The sequence below is a fragment of the Megalobrama amblycephala genome, linkage group LG2, assembly GCF_018812025.1.
Source record: "Megalobrama amblycephala isolate DHTTF-2021 linkage group LG2, ASM1881202v1, whole genome shotgun sequence".
NCBI lineage: Eukaryota > Metazoa > Chordata > Actinopteri > Cypriniformes > Xenocyprididae > Megalobrama > Megalobrama amblycephala.
The window spans coordinates 59284529-59310717 of record NC_063045.1 but is presented as its reverse complement, the minus strand read 5'-3'; the positions used below and the strand labels follow the sequence as shown (position 1 = coordinate 59310717).

General features: G+C 34.7%; 1 protein-coding gene and 1 long non-coding RNA gene across 2 annotated transcripts; both read left to right on the top strand.

Annotated features, from left to right (window-relative positions):
* The first annotated feature begins 1152 nt into the window (after positions 1-1152).
* On the top strand, positions 1153-25988 carry LOC125262707. Its single transcript, XM_048181522.1, has 18 exons — positions 1153-1305; positions 1976-2062; positions 4834-5984; positions 6938-6973; positions 7444-7595; positions 7703-7874; positions 8621-8671; positions 10397-10511; positions 11713-11729; positions 12014-12048; positions 12452-12511; positions 14856-15513; positions 15601-15768; positions 19969-20096; positions 23535-23717; positions 23801-23972; positions 25162-25203; positions 25287-25988. Exons 3-18 carry the CDS (start codon positions 4872-4874, stop codon positions 25383-25385), a joined length of 3201 nt encoding a protein of 1066 aa, XP_048037479.1. The 5' UTR covers positions 1153-1305; positions 1976-2062; positions 4834-4871; the 3' UTR covers positions 25386-25988.
* On the top strand, positions 20107-21342 carry LOC125262484. The gene is made up of 2 exons (XR_007183576.1): positions 20107-20373; positions 21055-21342. It is a non-coding gene; the product is annotated as an uncharacterized LOC125262484 (long non-coding RNA).
* Positions 25989-26189: the final 201 nt, after the last annotated feature.

Below are 26189 nucleotides of genomic sequence, written 5' to 3'. Positions count from 1 at the left end.
GCGCAGGAAGAGATAACTCTTGTTTACACAGTAAACACAGCCAAAACAGCACTTTGTTTTTCCCAGGAAAAGATGCAGAGTGTGCAAGACTTGACCATCCAATAGGCTACTGAATTCCTATGCTGACAATTTGCAAACATGTCAATCATAGAAATTTAAGTCAGCAAAGAGGGCTTGATATAATATATAATATATATTATGTATATATATATATATATATATATATATATATATATATATATATATATATATATATATATATATATATATATATATATATGTGTGTGTGTGTGTGTGTGCGTGTGTGTGTGTGTGTGTGTAAACAAGTCACATGGGTATATTTGTAGGTATATTTGTAGCAATAGCCAACAATACATTGTATGAGTCAAAATTATAGATTTTTCTATTATGCCAAAAATCATTAGGATATTAAGATCATGTTCCATGAAGATATTTTATAAATTTCCTACTGTAAATATATTAAAAATGTATTTTTGTGAGTGGATATGCATTGCTAAGGACTTTAAAGGCGATTTTCTCAATATTTAGATTTTTTTTTTTTTTTTTTTTTGCACCCTCAGATTCCAGATTTTCAATAGTTGTATCTCAGCCAAATATTGTCCTAACAAACCATACATAAATGGAAAGCTTATTAATTCAGCTTTCAGATGATGTATAAACATGATGTCACACACACACACACACACACACACACACATAGTGGATTGAAGCTGGGGAACAACATGTCCACCCTCTCATTTGATTAGAAATGAGAAATGACATCACTGAAGAGGAACCAAAAACTCTTCCTAAGTCACACGCATAATTTATTCAAAATATCTTTGTTTATTATTAGCAATTTATTCTATTTTTCTATAATGTATACTAATATATGTGTGTGTGTGTGTGTGTATATATATATATATATATATATATATATATATATATATATATATATATATATATATATGTGTGTGTGTGTGTCTGTGTACTTTATTTTATACCTGTCCATGATAAAGATCATGCAAATGATGTCACCTGGGAGTCTGCGCACTATCAGCATGATGCCATTAGTCACCAGTTTCAGTCAGTGCCGTCATTACAATCAGCGAGAAGAGGAAAGAGGTTTCTAATGATTTAGTAGAACAGATCAAAGTTTTATCTCCCTCTTCAGGTAAAGTCTTCAAGTGTCTGCTGACGTCACACTCAGGGATAGGCTGTGTCACGTGGTACAACTTTCCAAACCTATGTGTGTTTCCCGAAAAAAAAGTGTAGAGGAACAAAAACCCTTTGATAGTGGAAAAGGTAAGACGAAACCATCCTTTAAGTTCATTATTTAATCTTTACGTATAATACCCTTATGTAGCACAAAAATACGCGACACTTCTGATCGTTGTTGTATTATTATAGCCTAAACACATCTGTCTGTCAGTGCTGTTGTTGTCATGTCGTTACTAAACGTTCTTCTTATGCCTTATATTTCTTAAATAAAGCAGATATCTTAGTTTATAGAGTGGATATACTCACTATTTAGAGTGATTAACAATCATTTAAACTTCGCTGACCTGTTGATCCCGCGGTGTTTTTCTTAAACGCGCGTTCACTGCAGTGCAACATTGTTTCAATTTACAATGGAATGTCTGAATAGATTCTTTGTAGAATTTTAAATGGCGCGAACGTGTTGTATTATTCAGTATTGGTAATTAGTTACATTGCTGAATTTCTGCCAGCAACACACCAAAAACGATTACCATGTTCCTGTACTATGGTATTTATATATTATGCATGTAATTATTACCACTGTGAGGTCTGAAAAACATGGTGCCTCCAAAACACTTTGGAGACTGTTACTTTTTAGTACTTTAGTGTCATATGATGTACATACAGGTATTTTTGGCTTTTCATTAATGTGTTGATTGCTTTTAATAATATATAACTTTTTTATTTTTGTACACCTCTTTTTATTGCCTTTCAGGCCTTTGAATTCACATTCATCCAATGAAGTTTTACGCACTGAACTCGAGGCCAATGTAAGTCTTAGCTGAGTGACTGCGTGTGAAAGGTATTCTATAAAATGTATTTTGTTTTTCCTTAATTGTAATACTTGTTATACTTTTCTCTCATTAGGTAAACTATGCTTAAGGAAGAACATAACATGGAGATTGTTGTTTTCCTTATTTTATGCTGTTGACGCAGAGTTAGTAGTGTATGATTACCCAATCAGACATCTAGTGCTTGAACAGGCATGTTCATTTCTCTCTGTGGTTGTCTTGATTCTATCTCTACCTCTGTGGGTTTAGCTAGTAATGACGGGTTACTGTTACAGTCGTCGCTATGTTCAGGTTACAGAGTTAGACTGACTGACCTGGGGAGCACCTGTGTCCGAGAACATTATTCTACATAGATCAGTATAAAAACACTTTACATGACTCTCTGGAATGCCCTGGCCAATCACAGCATTACATGGTCAAATATTATTGTATAATTATTACACTTTACGTCCTGATTAGTGGTTGACCAATATGGATTTTTTTAATGACCAATGCCAATATCTTAGAGAGCAGGGTGGCCGATATAAAGACAATATTATACTATTTTATTTGGATAACATGCATCACAATGGCTGCAGATGAAATTTAGATTTATTTGTACAATTGCTGCAGTGAAATTAGATTTATTTTACATATTTACTCATTTAGAAATAATAGATTGTAACATGAATCAGTATGAAACAAATAATTTGAACTTGATAAAATATAAATATTTAAAATAAACAGAGTTATGCTTTAGCAACTTCTTGAATAGTTAACAACATGAATAAAAAGGAAGTAAACACTAACCAACAGAGAACTCAGTAATCTGATGAATTTGTGCGGACTTGGAATCATATTCTCTCAAATAAAGATTATGCGATGCTAATTTCACATACAGTACACAGTGACATATGACATGAATATGATGTAGCAAACTGGATATACTGTAGCACAGCATAGTTTGAAATCAAGGTTTTAAAGGCACAATATGTAAAATATCCAAAAACCATTATAACAATGTTATATATTTTGCTGACTTGTGTACTTGCATTGTCCAAGATGTTTCCAAGAATGTTTAAATCCGGAGAAATAAGTCATTTTAACCAGGACACGGACCGTGCAATACCTGCATTGCCCTCGATTTCCAGTTTTATTTTGTAGAAACCATGGAAACAACAAAGACGTTTTCATATATTATGTGTTTTATTAGACAGGGGAGCAACTGTTTGGATACATTCATCGACAGAAAACGAATCATGTTATATAGCTCAACACAGTAAGTCTTATTGTTTAAATCTTGTATTCTTGATTTACCGCGAGTACCATGTTTTACCATGACTAATATCGATCTAGTTTACTGCAGTGTGCAACAAGTGTCTCATAGCAGTCACCGAGTGAACACAGAGTTGCACTATAACAGCTTTCAACACACAAATGTATCTAATATGATAAACAGCGCTGCGTTACCCCACATATGCTTGAGTGGAAAAAGTGGAAGCACAGACTGCGGCATAATAAAAGCTCCGTTCCTCTCAAAGCGTGTGTCGCGCTCGTCTCTCATTAGCAATCACTCCAGCGGCCTCGTTCAGCTCCCACAGCACTTGGCCCTGCTCTGCTTCATACAACAGTAACTTTAAAAACATGAATATGATTTCTGCCCGAGCCCCATCGGATTCTTTTCCACTGGCTGTAGACGTGAAGACAACATCTCCGATGATTCTGCAAAATCAAGGCGTCATCAAGCTAGGCCTTTGTTTTGAATAAGCGACCTCTAGCGGCAAACATTTACATTGTGTGCCTTTAAAGATTGCGCTTGCATCAGTGCGCATGTGCTGCCTTTCTTAGCACTGTCAAAATAAAAGTCCTGTCACTGTCAAAATAAAAGTTGCTTCTGACACTTATCAGCCCAACAGAATAACTTGTCAGCCGTTACCGATCATTTAAAAATGCCAAATATTGGCTAATATATCGGCCTTGGTGATATATTGTTCAACCATTAGTCCTGATAACCATGTCAGATTTTTATTTAGCAAAAATAGCCAACTGACTATTCATTATATTACTTAAATATTGTGTACATACACTCAATACATAATTTTTCATCCCTTTAAGACACTGTTGCTCCTCAGGAATTTGTTTCTTGTATCTCCTCTTGGTATCCTAAATGATGATTATTCATTTTAATGGCCTTTTGTCTGCTTTGGAGAAGGTTTTTGCATAATATCTTCATGCTTTAGTTTTCTCTGGTGCTCTTTCACTTGAATAGAACACTTGCATTTCTTACACCACAAGTGGATTTATCCTAAAATCATCAAGATTACCCTTAGTTGGTTAAAACCAACATGCAAGCAGCAATTTTGCATACTTTGCTACAGTTTCTGTAATATTTACATGCTCTAGCACACAATACTCGCTCTATAATAGCGGTTCTCAACTGGTTTTGCTTCAGGACCCAGATTTTACATTGAACATCAACTGATGACCCAAAAATGTACCAGAATTGATATAGAAGCAGAAATGTAATTAATATAACAGTGTTTGATTTAGTGCACTTCCTTTCACATCAACAACAAAGGTTATGTGAATCGGCAAGTTCTTCCTATTCAAAAGTTAATTTTGTTATCCTAACTTTGCAAAATAGATGAAAATAAAAGGCAATATCTAGTCAGTTGCATTGTACAAAAAAGACCTGTCACCAATTTTTGGCTCACAAACCACCAGTTGAGAACCACTACTCTACAAGAACAAAAACCAGTTTCCTAGATCTTTTCTTAAGTCTGTTTACTTCATGTTGCTCTAGGGATAATTGCATTCCTCACTCGGCCTTGTGCCTGAAACATGCTCCACTACAACGATGTTTCCAGAGGCTCGCTTCCGAGTCTTCACGGCTTGGCTGATCACAGGACATCTGAGTCTTTAAGCTCCGAACCACTTCCACCACCTCCCCTACCGGACCAACCACCAGTAGGCCCAGAGTTTGATCCCAACGGAAGCGACAACGAGGACTCTGCCATCGACATCAAACCCGTCCACCGCTTCATCCCAGACTCATGGAAGAACTTCTTCAGGTCCAGCAGCAGAAGCAGCAAGTTGAAGTCAATGTTGGGGTCGAGCAGCAAGAACGCCACCACTGACGGCGTTCGCTGTTCTCCTCCGCAGTCTCCGTCACTTCCCGGCTCGTACCGCGACCAGTACGGTGGATCCGGAGGAAGTTATAACTCGCGTAAAGAGCGTGAGGCAATGCTGTTGGGCAACCCTGTGGAATCCTTTGACGGCCATACAGTGCACACAGCTTTGACATACAGTGAAAAAGTCGAGGAATACAACCAGCGCTACTCCTACATGAAGTCTTGGGCTGGACTTTTACGTATTCTTGGTTGCGTTGAGCTGCTTCTGGGGGCGGCGATTTTTGCATGCGTATGTGCTTACATTCATAAAGACAATGAATGGTATAACATGTTCGGATACTCGTCACCTGGTGGGTTTTCTGGAGGAGGTTACGGTGGTTCTTATGGAGGCTCTTATGGAGGCGGTTATGGCAATACCTACTACACCGGACCCAAGACGCCATTCATCCTGGTGGTGGCGGGATTGGCATGGATAGTGACTGTTATCATGCTTGTCTTGGGAATGACCATGTATTATCGAACTATCCTTTTAGACTCAAATTGGTGGCCCTTAACGGAGTTCTTCATAAACCTGGCTCTTGCGCTCCTGTTTTTGGCAGCTGGTTGCGTGTACGTGAATGACACTCTACGAGGTGGACTCTGCAGCTATCCGGTCTTCAATAATGGCATTAATGGCGCTTTCTGTCGCACTGAGGCTGGACAGACAGCGGCTATCATTTTCCTGTTCTTCACCATGATCGTGTACTTGATCGGAGCCATAGTCTGTCTGAAAATGTGGCGGCACGAGGCAGCTCGGCGACTACGAGAACGGAATGGGCACGAGGTGAGATTTTCTGCCCAGATTACTTCAAAGCTTAAGTTAATTTATGTATTTGTTCTTATTTCAGTGGATGATTTCTTAAGCTTGATTTGGTTGAGATTTGTTAGGTGGTCGGATAAACGTAATCTAAGTAGAACCAGCACACTTAAAGGATTAGTCCACTTTCAAATAAAATTTTCCTGATAATTTACTCACCCCAATGTCATCCAAGATGTTCATGTCTTTCTTTCGTCAGTCGAAAAGAAATGAAGGTTTTTGATGAAAACATTCCAGGATTATTCTCCTTATAATGGACTTCAATGGCATAGGACATACAGCGTAAACTTTTTGTAGAATACGGAAAGCGGAAGCACATGCAAGGCGTTAATTTGTGTTTATAAAGCATATACAGTTGTATTTTTTTCGAAAATGGCCGATCGTTTCTCTAGAGAAGACCCTTATTCCTCGTCTGGTATTGTTTAAAGCTCTTTGAAGCTGCACTGAAACTGTAATTTTGACCTTCAATCGTCTGGAGGCCACTGAAGTCCACTATATGTAGAAAAATCCTGGAATGTTTTCATCAAAACCTTGATTTCTTTTCGACCGAAGAAAGAAAGACATGAACATCTTGGATGACATGGGTGTGAGTAAATTATCAGGAAAATTTTATTTAAAAGTGGACTAATCCTTTAATCTGAGTTTTTGTACTAATTAGCAGTGAACATAATGTTTTGTTGGTCACATGGTTTCTATTTCTGTTATGTACTATATACTAAACCAGTGTTACTTTGTATATAGTACTTACTGTTTTTTATTTTATTCTATTTATTGAGATAATAAATATATAAAATATACCTAGTGTATATTATAGCAGTTAATCATGAGGTGTTATTGGCAGTATCTTCATTCTTCTAATTAAATATAGTTGCAAAAATTAATAAAACAACAACTGAATCACCTCTACTTCTGTTTTACAGATGCTGCCAAGAGATTCTCCTGCTGATGTGCATTTGGCAAGTATTTTAGCTCTGTTCGTTCTCATGTTTACCCATGGTGCATTGCTTTCTGATATATAACTTCAATGCACAGTATAGCAATGAAATTAATAATTCTAGTCAGTTATGCTCTTATTTTAGATGACTAATAAGTGTTTCCTTGATTCACAAGCAGACATTTCTATTGCTAGTTTTACGTTAGCATACTGGAAACCTATTTGGCAACCATAAGAAATTGATTTAAAGATTTAAGTGCATCTTGATTCCAGATGTTATTTGATTATTCCTTAGGTAATTTACTACCATCCATTTACCTTCCTCTGTGATCTAGAATGAAACCTTACAGAATAGAGCGCTGCAGTGACAAAAAAAAACCCAATATGATTATCCACTGACTTTTGGATTATTGCAAAAAACAACCTCTGTGACCAACAAAAGTTTATGATTCTTACTTTTGTTCATCATGATCATCCTCTTCACTGAAATAGGTTGTTGATGGACCAAGGGAGCCAATGTCTGTCTCAGCGCCAGTACATCACACACACGCTGCCGCCCCTGCCGTCTCCAAGCCCAAAATTGTGAAAGGGTATATTCCAGCTGGACACACTCCTAAACCTGTGATCATGCCAGACTACATCGCGTGAGTACCTGATTCACAATCAGACAGAAAACTCACAAAAGGGTATTTTATGACCTTGATACGCTTTGATAAATCATCTCATCCTTGTGTTTTGTCTTTCCCTGCAGTAAATATCCTGCCATTCGAACCGACGAGCAGCGGGACCAATATAAAGCCGTGTTTAATGACCAATATTCTGAGTATAAAGAGCTCCATGCAGAAGTTCAAGTGATACTGAAGAAGTTTGATGAAATGGATGTAATGATGCAGAATTTACCGCAAAACCCCACCAATCACATGGTCAGTTGATATTCACTTTTATTACTTTCTCTGTCCTTTGTGACTGCTTATATAAAGGAATTTTATTATGAATACATCAACAAGGCATCACGCTGTAAAAATTATTTTTCAAAGTTGTAAGTAAAACAAAGATTACTGGAGTATGTTTTACAAAAAAAAATACTGTTTTAGTCTTTCTGCTTCAAAATTGTTGTATTTAATATGTTGTATCAACATGTTTAATTTAATGTGCTACTTGCCAGGTGTTTTTATTATTATTATTTGTAAAATTTCTAAGTAAATCCTACTGTACACCTTTTTTTTCCCAGTGATTTTCATATGGAAAATCTGTTTTTTTATTCTCAAATTTTGCAGTACGTTTCTTTAATGTTCCCTGTTGGACGTTAGAATAACATTTAATAAATGTTTTTCAAAGTCAAAACTTAATAAATGCCACAGGAATGAATGTGTGCTTACTTGGGTTGCAGCTTTCAAGTAAAGGATTTTACCTTAAATGTGATCATGTTATCAAATCTTTTTATTTTCCTCTTCTCTAGCTTGTTTCCTAAATCTAGTTGTCTAATAAACCTGGTGTTGCATATTTAAAAAAAAATTGTTTGCTCTTTGACGAGTTGCTTTTGTTCTTTTTTTTTTTAAGTTGCTTTGTGTAAAAGCTTCTGCTAAATGCATAAATGTAAATGTAAATCATGTGTTGCAGAACCTTATTCTAGTCTTCTAAAAAAAAATTCTCCCATTTTCTATCTTAGGAGCGTGAACGCATCAACAAAATCCTGCAGGAATATCAGCGAAAGAAGATGGTGAGTTATTGACGTCCATTCTGAGAATGTTTTGAGAAAACATACTCGCCGTAAATATCTAGTGGCCATTAAAACTGCATTGTGCATTATTTAATTAAAGCTTCATTTATTTTATTAATATTATTTTTAAATTATTAAAAAGGAATTATGTCAAAGGAATTATTTACTTTTTGTTTGTTTTTGTTTTTTTTCATTTAACCCTCTGGTGCTCTTTTTTTATTTTATTTCAATGAAATGAATGCTAAAATTAAACTGTATTTTAGTTTGATAATGTTTTTTATTTAATATTTTGTATTTTTAGGGTATTTTATAGTTCCAGTTTATATTTATGCAGTAGTTATAATCCATTTATTCACTTTTTTATTCCATTTATTCACCTGAAAATGAAATTTCCAACTTAAACTGTCATAAATCATAAATCTTAATCTTAAGACTTAAGTTTGGTCTTTTTTTAAAGACGACACTTGGCAGATTTTTGCTGAAGTCAAAAAAGTAAAAAAAAAATAAACAACTTAAAGTCATAGAATTGTACGTTTATTGTAATGAAAAATGCTGAAAAATACTATTTTTAATTTTTATATGAAATATGTATTTCATCATATATATATATATATATAATTATTATTTTTTTTTTCAAAACAGGTTTTACTCTAAAACTGAGAGAAAATCGAAGCCATAAATCTAAACAAATTGTGTTCCAAATTTGAACTTGATATCACAAAAATTAGCTTTCAGTAGGATTTTGTTTGGGCGCAGTACCAAAGGTTTCCACTAGATGAAATTTGTTTCCTATTAATTTCCAATGCGCTCATTTTTGATCACGAGGAGTGAAAGTGACAATTTTTTATGTCCATGTTTCTTTTTTATGTTCACATAGCAAGTCCCAAAACCTTTACCAAGTTCGTACCGTTCCAGTTAAATAAAACATTCTAAAAAAAAAAAAAAAAAAAAAAAGTTTTTCGGTCGAAAATAAGTGAAGAGCACCAGAGGAATTGTGTCACTCGCAGCATCATACATAAGCTAGATGTGAAAACAATGTGATTTTGATTGTCATACTTTTTTTTTGGTGGCTAAATGTTAAAAATATTCCACATTTTACATTCATGAGGGTCAGGTCACTATTCTTACAGTTTAATATTTAAACCATGCACAAGTGTACACTTGACAAGAGTTAATGGTGATAATTTGATTATACTTTCAGCTATCAAAAGTGTAGCACTCTCAGCTCAGATTAACACATATTACCATATTTAAATCCTTTACACAGAGATCTGCTGCCTTTTCCCCCCAAAAATCAGTGTACAGATACTGTGTGGGCCTGTACAGGCCAGTAGGTTTTGTCTAGATGTTGCTGGCTGATTTATAACATTGCGAAGAGCAAGTGGAGGAAGAAAGAAAGGAGGATGAGGAAAGGGGTGGAGGCTGTTTTTCTCACAGGATTTGCTCCATTGTGTCTATTCAAGAGGAGGAAATAACTGTAGTCACCCAAACCAATCAGTGGCCTCTCTAAGACAGTTTGAGCTGTATTTTGAGTGATGGCACAGGAAAATAATCAAGACAAGTGATTTTCCAGCACCTCAGATGAGATGCGTTAACAACTAGTTGTTCGGTTTGGTTGTACAATAGAGTATAACCAATTTTAATCACTGTGTATAGAGAAAATATTCAGTTCCCACTCTGGGATGGTGGTCTTATTGATGTCTCTGGTGTTGTTTTTGTCCCAAGGATCCCTCATTTCTAGAGAAGAAGGAAAGATGCGAGTATCTGAAGAACAAACTCTCCCATATCAAGCAGAGGATTCACGAGTATGACAAAGTCATGGGCTGGAACGATGGTTACGGCTGAAACGAGCGCGCTAGATTCGAACCTGCTGTGATGGTCCTTCATTTTTCACGTCGTTTTACACTGAACATGTGACCGCTGCATCTGAGAGCCTCGCTGGTCTGGATGGTCGTGTATTTTACAAACAATAATGAAATGAGAGATGGAAAACTTGCATGCTCTTAATGTACGCACTGACTGAAAATATTTTCTTTTTCATGTTGTATTTCATAATGCTGACTAAAAGATGTTTAAAGAAATGCTGAAAAATCTTTTGTATCTATGCAGAAATGCTGTTTTTTATCAGTTTGTTTGAATTGATTTTATGCACTGTTCAATTTTTTTTTTTTTTTTTTGTGCTACTGTGTTGAAGTTGTGTTCAACAACAGCCTGTCGCCCTGTCCTTATATTTTCAGTGTTGCAAATGCATTTTGATGAGCTGAATAGGTGATTTATATGCAAATACTGTAACGAGTGAAAAGTCGAAGCATTTCATGCAAATTTGTTGTAATTTAGTTAATCTTTGAATAAAAAAGTCCAGCCGAGAGGCAATTCAGACACACCAGAGAAACTCAGTAAACAAAAAATCACATATTTATATGTTAAAGATGATTATGATTTCACTTTTTTAACTTTAGTTAGTGTGTAACGTTGCTGTTTGAGCATAAACAACATATGCAAAGTTACAACGCTCAAAGTTCAATGCAAAGGGAGATATTTTCTGTTACAGAAATCACTTTTTAAGGACTACAACAAACGACTGGTAGGGACTACAACGAGCTTTATTGGAAATGCAATAGCAAGCTTGCATGTTGTCAATCAATTTGCTGTGTTAAACTCACTTTCCCCATTATTCAATTCCCGTCTTAGCTACTTTTAGAATACTTCCATTTCCCTCTATGTTCGATTGCAACATAAGCATAAAACATTTAAGAATTCCTTTAACACATTCATAACCAATTTTTAAAACATTTTATTCTCCATCAACCCCCCCCCCCCCACAAGTTCAATTATATTGGAATAAAAAGTACATATAATGCAATAATACATTTTGTGACATTTGAAACTTTCTCTGATGTCATGATGCATGATTCTCACCATGTGGGGAATCATTTAAAGCGTGTACAGTAACTTTTTGTGTAAGTAAATGTAATAAGTTAAGGGATATCTGACTGACCACATCACCACACCTCTGTCAACTTGCGTGTTTCTTATCGCAGACTCATTCTTTATGTTTGTATCCTGATACCAGATAGTATCTCTCTATGGCTGTGTTTCAAAATCTAGTATGCTGCCTATCTAGACAGCATTTGTAGATACCATAGGGCTTTGAACATAATTTTGAGGCATTATAAACTTTGTGCATTGAACCTGTCTAGGTAGGCAGCTCACAAGGTTTTGAGACTCTCTCTCTCCTTTCTGTCTTTCTATCTTTCCCTCTGGATGTGTGGGTGTGTGTGTGTGTGGGAGGGGTTTAATCATCTTAAGGGCAGGTTGTTTGTCTCACCTGAACAGTGACAGAGAACATCAGTGCGCGAGAACACTTCAGCAAACAGGTGAGAGTGAAACTACAATATATAGTTCATAATGTAGGCTAAGCCATACTATAGGCTAATCATAATAGTATATATATCAAACTTTTATATCTGTGTTGATTAGAAGGTCATTGATGCATAAAATCGTTGAGATTTACCTCAGAAAACAACTCAAGCGCGTTTCCGCCTCATTTGTTATTGAAGAGTCTCAGAACCTGTCGTTCTCCGCGATTAAATTTATATTAAATACGGGAATATTATTTCTGACACCGTGTTCGTGGAGTTGTATGCACTTATAGTAACTTTTATTGTTTTTCTTTCAGTCATAATGACGATTGAGGTTTAGTTAAAATTAAGTGTATATGGTTTAAATTAATTTTTATACTCGATGCATTTATTAAAATTCATGTTTTTGTCTCTTCAGAATGTCTTCGAAGCCGAACGGGAGTCCTCCGCCCTATGATTATCATACTGAAGATGGATAGTAAGTGTTGAGTTTCACCTCAGAGTTTCTCTGGATTAAGTTACATGGGTTTAGATGAAGAAAAATCACTTTGACGTTGGTCTTTGAAAACAAGTAATTGGCTAAATAAAGGTCTTAAAATTGATGGTTGTTGAAATTGGGAGTATGTGTTCCCATTTTTCAGTGAACATATTGGTATCAGCCAATATTAACTTTTCCCCAAGCGTCAGTCTGATAAAGTCAGTAATGTTTTTTTTTTTTTTTTTTTTTTTTTTTTTTTATTTCTCAAGTATTTTCCCGAATTTCTTAAAAGTACTTAAGTACTGGGAATGGCAATAATTTTTGCCTTTGCTGTTAACCAAAATGATATAGTATATCTAATTTGTCTTTTGTTCTATCTTCGTTCTATCTATCATCGTTCTATCGTTCTATCATTCGTTTGTTGTATCTATCTTCGTTCGTTCGTTCGTTCGTTCGTTCGTTCTGTCATCGTTCGTTCGTTCGTTGTATCTATCATAGGTACGTTCTTACATTCATTCGTTCTATTATTCTATTTAACATTCTAGCTATGGTTTGTTCATTCTATCTATGTACCGTTCTATCTATCCAACGTTCTATCTTTCGTTCATTCATTCTGTCTAATGTTCTATCTATTGTTCTATCGTTCGTTCTATCTATCGTTCGTTCTATCTAATGTTGTATCGTTCTATCTACTTTAACGTTCTATCTATCGTTCGTTTGTTCAATCGTCCTATCTATCGATGAATTGTTCATTTGTTTCTAACGTTAAATCGTTGTATCTTGTTCGTTCTTCGTTCTAAAGTTCTTCGTTCATTCGTTCTTTCTAACGTTCTATTGTTCTAGCTAATGTACTATCATATCTATTGTTCGTTCATTCTAACATTCTAACGTTCGTTCTATCTAACATCTGTCATTCTATTTAAAGTTCTGTGGTTCTATCTGTGGTACATTTTAAAGTTCTATTGTTCTATCTAACTATGGAGTTAATATTGTGTTAATATTATAATTACATATAGGCTAGCCTGAAAAAAATTTACAAGAAGTTTTCAGATGACGAAAATGAGTGGTGAACAGGTGAGGATGATGATTTTTGAAGGATCATGTGACACTGAAGCCTGGAGTAATGATGCTGAAAATTCAGCATTGATCACAGGAATTAATTCTATTTTGAAATACAACAGAAACCAGTTTAATTTAAATTGCAATAATATTTCACAGTAGGCTATTACTGTTTTTACTGTATTTTTGATCAAATAAATACAGCCTTGGTGAGATTAAGAGACTACTTTCAAAACATTTAAAAACAAACTTTTGACAGGTACTGTACATGCAGTGAAGATAATCAATGTAAGCGTTGCCTGAACCAAATTTGTGTATCTATTATTAATATGTTTAAATGAAAACGAAAAGAGGGAGATGGTGTTTTATAACATTTTGTAAAAAATGTTGCTGGTGGTTAAACATACAGAGATAACCGGAGTAGCCAGAACGAGCCGAGTGATTTTATCAAGATTGCTGCTGTTGCATTTTGCAGATCATGTAGAATTACCAAACTTTGCATACTTGGTATTGAGAAATGCCCAACTCACCTGTTCATCGCTCATTTTCATCAGCTGTAAACTTCTGCAAACTTATTTTCTATATGGGATTATTATGTTTTATATATAACTATATATGTCTTGAAATGTGTTTTGATGCATGTTTCAATCATTTATTTTCCCTATTCCATTGTATTGTATTTGTATGTTCTTGTGAGGCGCTTTGAGATGCAACTTTTAAAGGCACTATAAAACAAAGTTTTTTATTATTATTATTATAAACGCATGTTTTGGGGCTTGTCTTGGGAGACTAGCATAAATTGACCCATAGCAAAGCGCCATCTGCTGTTTTGGAAGCGAAAGTTGCTCAACTGCATTTGTGAGGAAAATCAAGCCGAGAGATCTCATAAAAAGGGTATGCATATATGCACTAGATTTGTATTTGTTCAAAGGTTACATGCCATGTGTAGGATGGTTTGTATTTATTTGTGAAATATGATGTAGGCTCATTTATTTATATTTGTAAAACACATATATTTGTTACTCCTCTGCGTTTTCGCTCAAACTGACCTTTGTATTTGTATCACTTCCTGTTTGTTTGCGAGTCGAGATTTCCTTTGCAAAGCAGATCGCATTTGTTTGCAAAATGCTGGATTTGTTTTTTTTTAATTATGGCACAATATTAACTCCATATCTAATGTTCTGTCGTTTTATCCATTTTGATTATCGGTCATAACATAAAAGTATTGGTCAAACTGTATTGTTGTGTCCCTAAACAGAATGTGTTTTCAACACTTTCTCTCCAGTAATGTTGCTGCCTCTCAGCCTGCGTACTCGTACTACCCCGACGATGAGTTCCAGCATTTCTACCGCTGGACGTCTCCGCCGGGCATCATAAAGATCATGTGTGTGATGTCGGTCATCCTCTGCGTGGGCATCTTCGTATGCGTGGCCTCCACGCTGGCCTGGGATACAGATGGTGGAGCGGCTGGATTCGGAGGCATCGGAGGTTCTTATGGAGGTGGCTATGGCGGCTCCTACGGCGGCTCCTATGGTGGCTCCTATGGCGGCGGCGGCTTTGGGGGAGGTGGATACGGAGGCTATGGTTATGGGATCCTAGGATCTCAGAACGATCCCAGGCAAGGAAAGGGTTTCATGATCGCAATGGCGATCATCTCCTTCATCGTTCTGCTCGTCATCTTCATCATGATCATCTCACACCAGAAAGTGTCCCAGGGCAGGAAGTTTTATCTGGCCGTCATCATCACCAGTGCCATCATGGCCTTTCTCATGTTTGTTGCCACCATAGTCTACCTGGTGACGATTTACCCAATGGCCCAGACGTCCGGATCTGTTCAATTCAATCAAGTGTATGCCATGTGTGCCGCTTACCAGCAGCCGCAGATGTCGGGTGCGTTTGTCAATCAATATCTGTATCACTACTGCGTCGTGGATCCTCAGGAGGTGAGCACAACATTGTACACTGGCAAAAAATCTGTGTAAGTGGACAAATTTAATCAAAGTAGTGTTCTCTTTCTGTCTCTCATCTAGGCAATCGCTCTTGTTTTGGGCTTTATTGTCACCGCGGCCCTCATTATCATCATGGTTTTCGCCATTAAAACCCGTCAAAGGATCAATTATCATGGGAAGGACAACATCCTGTGGCGCCGTGTGAAAGAAATCGAGGACCCAAACTCCCCGCAGGATGTGGAGGATTGGGTGAGTACGATATTCATCGTTCAGGAGAATCAATGCGGTTACGTTTCAATAAAGTATCATCTGGTCTCAAATGTTTCTCATTGGGTGAAACAGTGTCTCATACTAGTGAATAGTAGTCGTCGAGTCAATGAATGTGGATCGTAGATCAGATCATTTGAGGAATGTTTGTGTTCATTTCGACTTTTGATTGCGGACATTTGTATCTTGGCAAATCTGAGCACACATTGTTGAGATCTTGTGAAACTCTAGAGGAGACGCTGGTGAGATTACTGGGCTCTGTTTTTAAAGAGGAAAAACCAGGGAAATATCAGGGAAATTGTGATCTCCTTCCCTCTTATAATTAAATTGTTTTAAATTAAATTAAATTGAAAATAAATCAGTTATATGAACAAAAAAATTATAGATGCAAAATAAATCAGTTATATGAATTAAATAATAATTGTATGATTTTATTTATAAGTTAATTGATTTTTTTTTGTATTTATAATTTATTTTAATTTTTATTTTTAAATTATAAGAATTGCCATGACATTTCCAGGGCTAATATTGGTTCAGGTTAAAAATAATTGTATGATTTTTATTTATATTTATCCTGAACAAATGTTAGCCCTGGATGTGTCATGGAAATTCTTAAAAATAAATTAATAATATAAATAAAAATAAATTATAAATACAAAATAAATCTGTTATATGAATTAAAATAAGTTATAAATAAAAATAAATCAATTTATATAAATAAAAAAAAATTAAATATACAAGATAAATCAATTATATTAATTAAATTATAAATAAAAATCATATTTTATTTATAACTATTTTAACCTGAACAAATATTAGCACTGGAAACGTCATTGAAATTCTTATCATTTAAAAATAAATAAATAAATAATATAAATTAAAATGAATTATAAATTCAAAATAAATAAATGTATATGAATTAAATTATAAATAAAAATCATATAGTTATTTTACCTGAACATGGGCATGGAAATTCTTATAATTAAAAAAAAAAATAATAATATAAATTAATGTAAATTAAAAATACAAAATTAATTATATGAATTAAAATAAGTTATAAATAAAAATAAAAACTTTAAATAATTTTTAATCTTGACAAATATTAGTGTCATTGAAATCCAATCTGAAATATTTAATTGCCTAGAAATTGAGTAGAAATGCTGTAATCAACGTTTCAAAATCTGTATCCAGTTATCACAAATGCACTGTAAAAATTTCAGTCTTTCTAAAGAGTTTCATTTTTAATTGTTACTTTCCATTTCTTTGTAAGTATTTGAAATTTACTAGCAATTTCTAAGAGAAAATTGTTTCAAAGTAAATCCTTTTTCCAGTGTGGGATATTCTTGTAAATTTATAGGTCAGAAGTTGCAGAAACCCTGAAAATCTGAGAAAGTCAAGTCTCCATTTAATTTCCTTGTGGTGTAGAAGAGATATTGTTTGTGATTTTTAGTGTTGTAAGGGTCCTACAACTCTTAGTCGTCTGTTGTGACTTGGACGACTAATTCGGTCTGTTCTACTCAAGATGGAGTAGATATCAGTTTAAATTCTACACCTGTCCTCATTTCTGTTGCCAAACAAAGAGTTATTTAACTTCCTCCGTGTCCTCGTAGCACAAACCTGTTTATCTCTGCTAGTCTCAGAGGAATCGTCTGTCTGGTTTTGAATATAGGTGGCCTGTGTGGTTTTCTGTGTCGTTTAACATGCTGAAGGTTGAAAGACCTGTTTGAGTGTGTGATGGTGGTTGGGGGAGGGCAGCGCTTGTCGTTGGTTTCTGGGTGTGGTTTGTTGTGACAGTTTCACTAACATATATGTGCTAGACATTAATGGACCTAAAGAGAGGCCTCATTTTCTTTATACAAATCTTTTTCGTCGTTAATAATAAATGGATAAATGTTAAATTGCTTTTTTGTTGTGTGTTTAGATGTATACATTTTTTAAATCTGATGTTTTATGGTCAGTTTTTTTTTTTTTTATTAAAGACGAATCTGAATATAACATCAAAAGTTTTCGGTTTCTAAGCATGTTTTCATGTTTTTATGTTGAGTTCAGTTCAGTACAGGATCATCTGATCAGGGCGGACTGGACTGGTTCAACCAGAAACTCAAACATATGTGGAGCAAAAGACATGCTCTTTTCTTAAGAGCTGCTGCGGTTCACATTAAATCAGGTTGTGATTCTAGGAAAAAATAGCAAGAAGTGATTGCAACTGAAGTCTTTTACAGATGTTCTGTAGTATTTGTTGACTCCCTCAGGATAGACGTGTTGAAACGTGTCTGACATTTGCACCTTGCACCAAAGAATCCAACCAGAGCTCTTACACAAAAAAATGTTCAGAAATGTTAATTTCTTATGACACAAGCACATCCCAGAAAGTTGACATCTTTACCCTTTATCTAAATATTATTAAACACTTGAAGATGTTATAAGCATATTGCGTAGTTGTGCTTGGAGTCGATTGTTTTATTTGTGATGATAATGCAATGAAACATGACAAATTGTGCTGACATAACTTTTGGCCAGGCTATCATACAAAGAAATTATGAACACATGCAAAAATGAGAGAACCAACAAAATATTAATAACTGATTATGTTGTAGTCAATGTGAGTTTCTAGTTTTTTAATGCATTTTTTTTTTCATAGGTAAATAAAACCTGTAACTGTAGTTTGCTTTTTTTTTTTGCCCAAAAAATTGTCGGATAAATACCTGAACCAAGTTTAATGATTTGTTTTTCCCTTATATTTAAAAAAATTAAAATATTTTTCTCATATTTTGATGGTTTAATAGAACTTGTAGGGTCATTAAAAACAAATATCCCCTCTGGACATCACATTTGGTCACTACTGTATAAATATATTTATATTTATTACTTTTATTTTATTTGTTTTATCATTTTTATATAATTTAGTAGTGGTGTGATGAGACTGGTTAGTTCATAAGAATGAGATTTCTGAGATTTTTACACAATATTGTTTAAGAAATCCTCAATGATGAAATGCATGACTAGAAAAATAAGTCAGCAGGTGCATTTGAAATGTTTTAACTTTAATTAACTTGTAATGAATGTCATTTCAGTTCTACTTTCTGAGGATGAATTAATCATATGCAGTAAAAGACAACAATACTCAAACACTGCCAAATGTTTATCCACAAACTCAGCTGACTGGCTTCTCTCCTGTATGATTTCATACGAGTTTCTTCAGACCTTATAGCTGTACATGATTTATGAGCTTCTACAACTTTTGACCTCCTAACTGAACCCCTTTCCACAAATTGATCATAGAAATACAAACAGTATAAATAAAAATGAACAAAAGTTTTCTTAGTCTTAAGTGCAAACACTAAGAACAATCATAATCGAAGTACTCTTTCAATATTCAAAGTGCAAATAGAGACCAATTTTTCTTCAAGCATGATACAGAGCTGAGAGATGGTTACAACTACACAATCCAGTCTAAGATAGCTTTCATATTGGAAGATATTTGCATGCATCAGGGAGCCGCTTTCAAAAATGTGGGGTACTGAATTTGTGTTTGAATGCGCACTCGCGTTTTACTTTCTCTTTCTAATTTGTTATCGCGTGTACTCTGTGAAGTAGGGAGCAGTGGTGCTGAGCATGCATTCTGCAAGATAAGACATTTGTCAGACACTTTTAGGCTCTGTTGTGCAACGAATCCTCCGCCATGGTCTTGTCAGTCATCTCGTCACTTACTCGTGTCACATGATCAGTGAACTCTGATTTCTGCTGCACTACGTTCGACTTCGCAGCTTGTGTTTGATGAGCTGGATGGGATTGAAGCGACCGTTATACAACTGAATTAAATTGTTTTTATTTCTATTAAAAGGATTCTTTGTTTTCTTAGAATTTCTATAAAAAGCAAAACAATAGTGGAGGCGTAATGTAAACGTAGCAGTGGGATATTCTATCCTAATTTCACCCTCACACTCCATCATGGCAATGTCACGAGACGGCTTATCACCTCGGACGAGAAATCTCGTCACATTTTATTCTCACGAGATCACACCCCTGTAATTTAGTATTTACATTTGTTTTTATTTATTTTTCACATTACAATAATGAGAATTTTGGGGGTGGGGATGGGGGGGAATTGTTCTTAATTGTCATGATTGTTAATAATGTCGCAATTCAAACTAATCTCAATAGTCTCTCTCTCTCTCTCAGGTGAATGATGTGAATGGCGTCCCTGATCCACTGCTGACTGACTATCCCATGAAGTTCGGAGGGTCTAGAAATGATCTAGATGACAACAGCACAAATTATGACAAACCTCCCCACAGTGAGAGTCCTGTGTGAGTACAGCGTGCGCTTCTGCATGTGATTGAGAGCTTGACTTTGAACACATTGCATCTGAATCTGGTTTTGAAATCGATTTTAGGACACTGGCTGCATTTACATGGACCGTAATAATCAGATTGTAATCGGAATTAAAATGTAACAATGTCAGTCGGTATGAATTTGCCAAATCCATTTAATTTTATTCAGATTGTAAGGGCTGATCTAAACCTTTTCTAATCTGATCGAGAGGACATGTAAACACCTGATCGGATTGAAAAGAGAAACTTAAAGGTCCCGTTTTTCGTGGTTTTTTGAAGCTTTGACTGTGTTTATAGTGTGCAATATAACATGTGTTCATGTTTCGCGTGTAAAAAAAACACAGTATTTTTCACATAATTTACTTATCTGTATACCGCTGTTTCCACTGTCATAAAAACGGGCTGATGACTTCCTTGTTCTATGAAGTCCCTCCTTCAGAAATACGTAACGAGTTCTGATTGTGCCAGCGGTTCCTGTGTTGTGATTCGACAGCAGTTTAGCGCATCTTGCCCGGAAAGGTCACGCCTCTTACCATAACGTGGAGATGCACGCGCTCAGTGTTATTGTAAACATGTCTTTAATTTTACCCTATCAATTTGAGCCGGAATCAGACCCGGTGATTGGACTGCGGGATGAAAATAACAGCGTTTCGACGACATGGCGACAAACACACTCTACAAACGCAACTCTTGTGTATTCCTGTGGGCGGAGGTTAGTCAAAAAACTGTTTTAGTGACGTCATTAAAGAAGGAAGTAGAGGGATGTAGTCCAAACTGGCCGTTCGATGTAGGCGACTTCTGTTAAATAAAATATCTCGCTTGGCATTGAACTTTGAGCTTTAAAATTTTACAGATTTTATTTATACTCTAACAACAACATTACACACTAACTAAAGTTTGAAACATGGGATCATGAAGAACGGGACCTTTAAAGTACTGTGCGTGTGCAATGGTGTAATGATGTGAGGAACGAGCTGTTGTTGTTGAATGACTGTCGTGTCATTCTAAAATTTTCCTTCCACTCATTGTCTGTGAAGTGGAGCAGGACAACGTCCCACAAGTCCTTGTTTTGTACTTTCATCCACAGACTCCTTGTTTTGGGCACAGGAATGGGCGTTTTTACTGCTTGATAAATATAAGCGTCACATGCTCATTGTCTCCTAATTAGGACACGAAATAGATAAATATCAAGTCTGCTCTTTAAAACAAAGAAAAGAAGCAATGTAGGAGAACAGTACGTGCAAACAGTGGGAAACTGTATAGTCATCCAGTGTGTGCGCGTCAAAAAAAAATCAAGTCAGATTTGAAGCTTGTGATCTGTATAAACGTGACATCAACCCAATCACTTCATTTAGCATTCATGTAAACACTATGCTTGGATTCATCAATTGGAATTAATTAATTCTGAACAAAAGGTGTCCATGTAAACATAGCTACTGTCGTTTCCCTAAAGCATCGTTAGCCAAATAACATTGCAAGTTCCGTTGTTACTAATTGTTCTACGATTTGGTGTTTCAGAAACCATAGTTCAAACAAACATTCGCAAACTGCATCACAAACTTGTGTGGTTGAAACGACGGCTCTTGAGCTGTGTTTAGAAGCATAGTTTCTTGTTTTTATGACATGTGGACTTAATAAATCGTTATCTTGAGCAAAATAAGCAAGCTGACATTAAGTACAATGTGTATCTTTTATTTAGAATATATACAAATATCTTTTACCAGTTTGGAAACATGACTATTTTTAATGTTTTTGAACGAAGTCTCTTATGCTCATTAAGGTTGCATTTATTTCATAATAAATACAGAAAAACCAATAAAATTGTGAAATATTATTACAGTTTAAAATTATGGTTTTCTATTTTAATATACTTTAAAATATAATTTATTTCTGTGATCAAAGCTGAATTTTCAGCATCATTACTCCAGTCTTCAGTGTCACATGATCCTTCAGAAATCTTTGTAATATGCTGATTTATTATCAGTGTTGGAAACAGTTGTGCTGCTTAATATTATTTTATAACCCGTGATACTTTTTCAGGATTCTTTGATGAATAAAAAGTTAAAAAAGAACAGTATTTATTTAAAATAGAAATCTTTTGTAACAATATACACTACCGTTCAAAAGTTTGGGGTCAGTGATTATTTTTCTTTCTTCTTTTTTTGAAAGAAATTAATACTTTTATTCAGCATAGCTGTGATAAAAAGCGATAGTAAAGATCTATATTGTTGGAAAAGATTTCTATTTTCAATAAATGCTGTTCTTTTTAACCTTTTATTCATCAACAAATCCTGAAAAAAGTATCACAGGTTCCAAAAAAATATTAAACGGCACAACTGCGTCCAACATTGATGATAAATCAGCATATTAGAATGATTTCTGAAGGATCATGTGACACTGAAGACTGGAGTAATGATGCTGAAAATTCAGCTTTAATCACAGAAATAAATTATATTTTAAAGTATATCAAAATAGAAAACCATAATTTTAAATTGTAATAATATTTCACAATATTATTGTTTTTTTCTGTATTTATTACATTTATTATGAGCATAAGAGACTTTGTTCAAAAACATTAAAAGTAGTAATGTTTCCAAACTTTTGACTGGTAGTGTACATATTTTAGTATCTGAAGAGTGTGCATGTGCGGACGTGCTCTAGTACGTAAGAACGAGCCTATGATTGAATCTGGAAATAAAGCAAAATAACTGAGAAAAAATGGTCAGTAATTTATAGCAAGAATTCTAGCATTAATTCAATCTCAAACGCATTCATTTAAAGAAGTTATTTCTCACCACCTGCGTGACATCATTCACCAGTGTGGCTGAACAACAGGTTTGTGACAAAACGGTTTCGGGAAACAGTCGTGACTAGGTAGTTTTGTTCAACGATGCATCGTACTATAATAGTTCAGCAGCGAGTTACGTCGTTGTATGGGAAATGCACCCGTTTGTTCAGTGTATCTACAGCACTGTTTGATAGCATGACACTTGTTGAAACTGTGAAATGAGATGAATCAAATGTGAATGGAGTGAAAGTGTACAGAGTTACAGAACAGGTCATGCAGTTGCGCTAAATAAAGAGCCGTCAGACGTTGCGCAATATAAGGGAAGTTTTCTTCATTCCTTCACTTCACTTCCTCGTTTCAGTGTTCCTCTCGGCTCTGAGTCATTTAGTACATGATGTGTGTGTTGAGCGGTGACTGTTGTCAGCATGACGAATACCTCAGCTATCTGTGCTTAATCTCAAGTAGTGCCGTCTGAATACGAGATAACAATGACGACTCAGTGGAGGAATGAAAACAATGCCCTGCGCTGTGCTTATGACAGAGCAAATAGCTTGTCTTTTTATGTCTGCATGATTTATTGGTCAAGCGTCTCACAGTGTAACGCTGCTCATGTTTGTGTTGTTCAGGGAGATTCGGCATGAACTGCCTGTGCGTAGTTCAGCCCCACTGAGCAGCGGTTCAGAGTTCAGCAGCTCTGCGGGACGGCCCAAGAAACGCCGCGCTGCACGCCCGCGTACCGCCGACGGCCGGGATCGTGACGCAGACTACGCCTCTTCTGGAGACGAGCTGGATGATGAGGACTTCTTCAGGTGGGTTTGCTGCTGACATTAAGCGCTCTGAGTTTAGAATTGTACAGTGGTGCTCTGAACACGCTTTGGTTTTGTTTTTACAGTGAATTTCCTCCCATTGCTAATAATGAAGAGAGAGAAGATTACAAACACCTGTTTGATAAAGACCATCAGGAGTACAAGGAGCTGCAGGCAGAACTGGACCAGATCAACAAGCGTCTGGCTGACGTGGACCGAGAGCTCGATGACCTGCAGGAGGGCAGCCCTCAGTTCCTGGTAAGAACAGATTCTTCAAGATTCGTTCTCATTACTGACCGTTAATAATACTAGAATACAATTATTATTCAAATGAGCAGGAAGACGGAACAAGAAATAGGATTATGAAATGTACATTTAAACGTCAATATAAATTATACATTTAAAACAATAGTCCTCAGTTCATGGTATGGAAATGAATGAGAATTAACAAGTACTATTTTTATATTCTTGTTATATAATACAAATATTATTATTATTGCTACTAATTTTCAATCATATTATTTATTGTACTGTCATTATGCTAATTTTTTTGATTGTGTAAATTTAAAATATTTTATATAATAAAGTTGATATTTATAATAACAAAGTATTAGTACAATTATTTCAATAAAATATTTTATGTACTGTCATTATGCTATATTATATTTTATATAATTTTATACATTTATAATAACAATAAAATTATTAATAGTAATATTTATTGTACTGTCATTATACCAATTTTAATATGTGTAAATTTAATATTATGAATATATTTTATATAATAAAATGTTATATATTTGTCTTATAATATTTTAAATAATTATTATTATTTATTGTACTGTCATTGTGCTAATTTTAATGATTATGATGTGTGAATTTATTATATTTTGTATAATAAAATATGATAAAATTTCAATAGAAGTGGTAATAATAATAATAATAATAATAATAATAATAATTTGTATTGTCTAATGTGAATGATTTTAATTTGTAAATTTAATTTATGTAATAAGATATATTTATAATAAGTATTATTTTAAAATTATTTCAATATTATTTCTTTTACTGTCATTAATTTAAAAGATTTTGTAAATCTAATATTTTATATAAAATAAAATGTTATACATTTATAATAATAAATAATTATAATTACTAAATAATATTAATGTTAATTTTAATATGATTAATGTAAAATTAAATGTAAAAAATATTAATGTAACCTAAAATAAATAAAATTTAAAATAGGTTTTGAAAAAAGTAAAACTTATGTGTACTGTTGTTGTTGTTATTATTATTATTTATTTTTTATTATGAGTTTTGTAATATTAACCTGTTTGGTGCATGACTTTTATTACACTATTATTTGTAAATAATGAACGTTATCATGGGAAAATGGTTTGAGCCACTGCTCTTGTTGCTGACTTCAGTCATTCTCTTGAAACAGGACGCCATGGACGAGTACAACGCGCTCAAAGACATGAAGAGGGTAAGAATGAGCTGAATCCTGGTTTTCTCACAGAAACCGGCAACAGTGAAGGATATATGACACTTTTCCCACTGTCTTTGCAGGGCGGAGATTACCAGGTGAAGAAGAAGCGGTGCAAGCACCTGAAGGCCAAACTAAACCACATCAAGAAGATGGTCAGCGATTATGACCGCAGATGCTGAAGGGAAGAGCTACTGGACAGCAGTGAGAGAGCATAGATGTGTCTGTCCAAACGTGTGGGTCATTGCCATTTGTGAGCTGTGCTGTGTTGCTTTCTGGACATTTGATTGATAATGCATGTAAATATTAACAGCATTCTGATGCATATTGCTTAATGCAATATTTTCCAGAATCCTTCATGAACCAGGGAAGTCTTAAAATCTGTTTGTTGTAGTTTGTTTGTTCCAAATGTCTGATTAGCTGTTACAGATTTAACATGAACTTGTTGTTGTTTCAGTACCTCAGTGTTTGTTTTAGTGTTTTTAATAGTTACTCAGAGGTTTCTTGGTGGGTAAAATAAATGTGCCAAATAATTTGACCAGGTGGGTGGTGTGAACTCTTGATAACCATTTTTGTTTGTACTTTAATCAAGCCGTGATCAGTTACAGATAAAAATTTAACGATTAGTCTTTTAAGCTGTATTTATGCCATTTTAAGAACTTTTACATGCTGTTATGTAAATATGTAATTTAAATGTTTAACCTTTAGATTTTTCCTTTTGTTTTTGAACTTTAAATAAAATCATTTTTATCGACAATAAATGTGACCGTATACATTTACCAGTACATTAAGTGTTTGTGGTTTTTGAAAGGATGTCAATAAATACACAAAACGTTATTAAAACCACTTTAATTTTAGACAAAACAATGTTGAGTGTCACAATTAGGTTCATGTTTCATTAAGTGATGCACTGAAATTTCTGCAACAGAAGATATTTGGCTGAAAAATTATCATGAGCTGTGGACTATATCGATTTGTCGATTTTA

What these genes read in the sequence shown, in the direction of transcription:
- LOC125262707 (XM_048181522.1), top strand. Translation starts at nt 4,872, where the DNA reads ATGCTCCACTACAACGATGTTTCCAGAGGCTCGCTTCCGAGTCTTCAC. An exon ending in CCCCACAGTGAGAGTCCTGT is followed by an intron (nt 20,097 to 23,534) that starts GTGAGTACAGCG and finishes TGTGTTGTTCAG; the next exon opens with GGAGATTCGGCATGAACTGC. An exon ending in AGGGCAGCCCTCAGTTCCTG is followed by an intron (nt 23,973 to 25,161) that starts GTAAGAACAGAT and finishes CTCTTGAAACAG; the next exon opens with GACGCCATGGACGAGTACAA.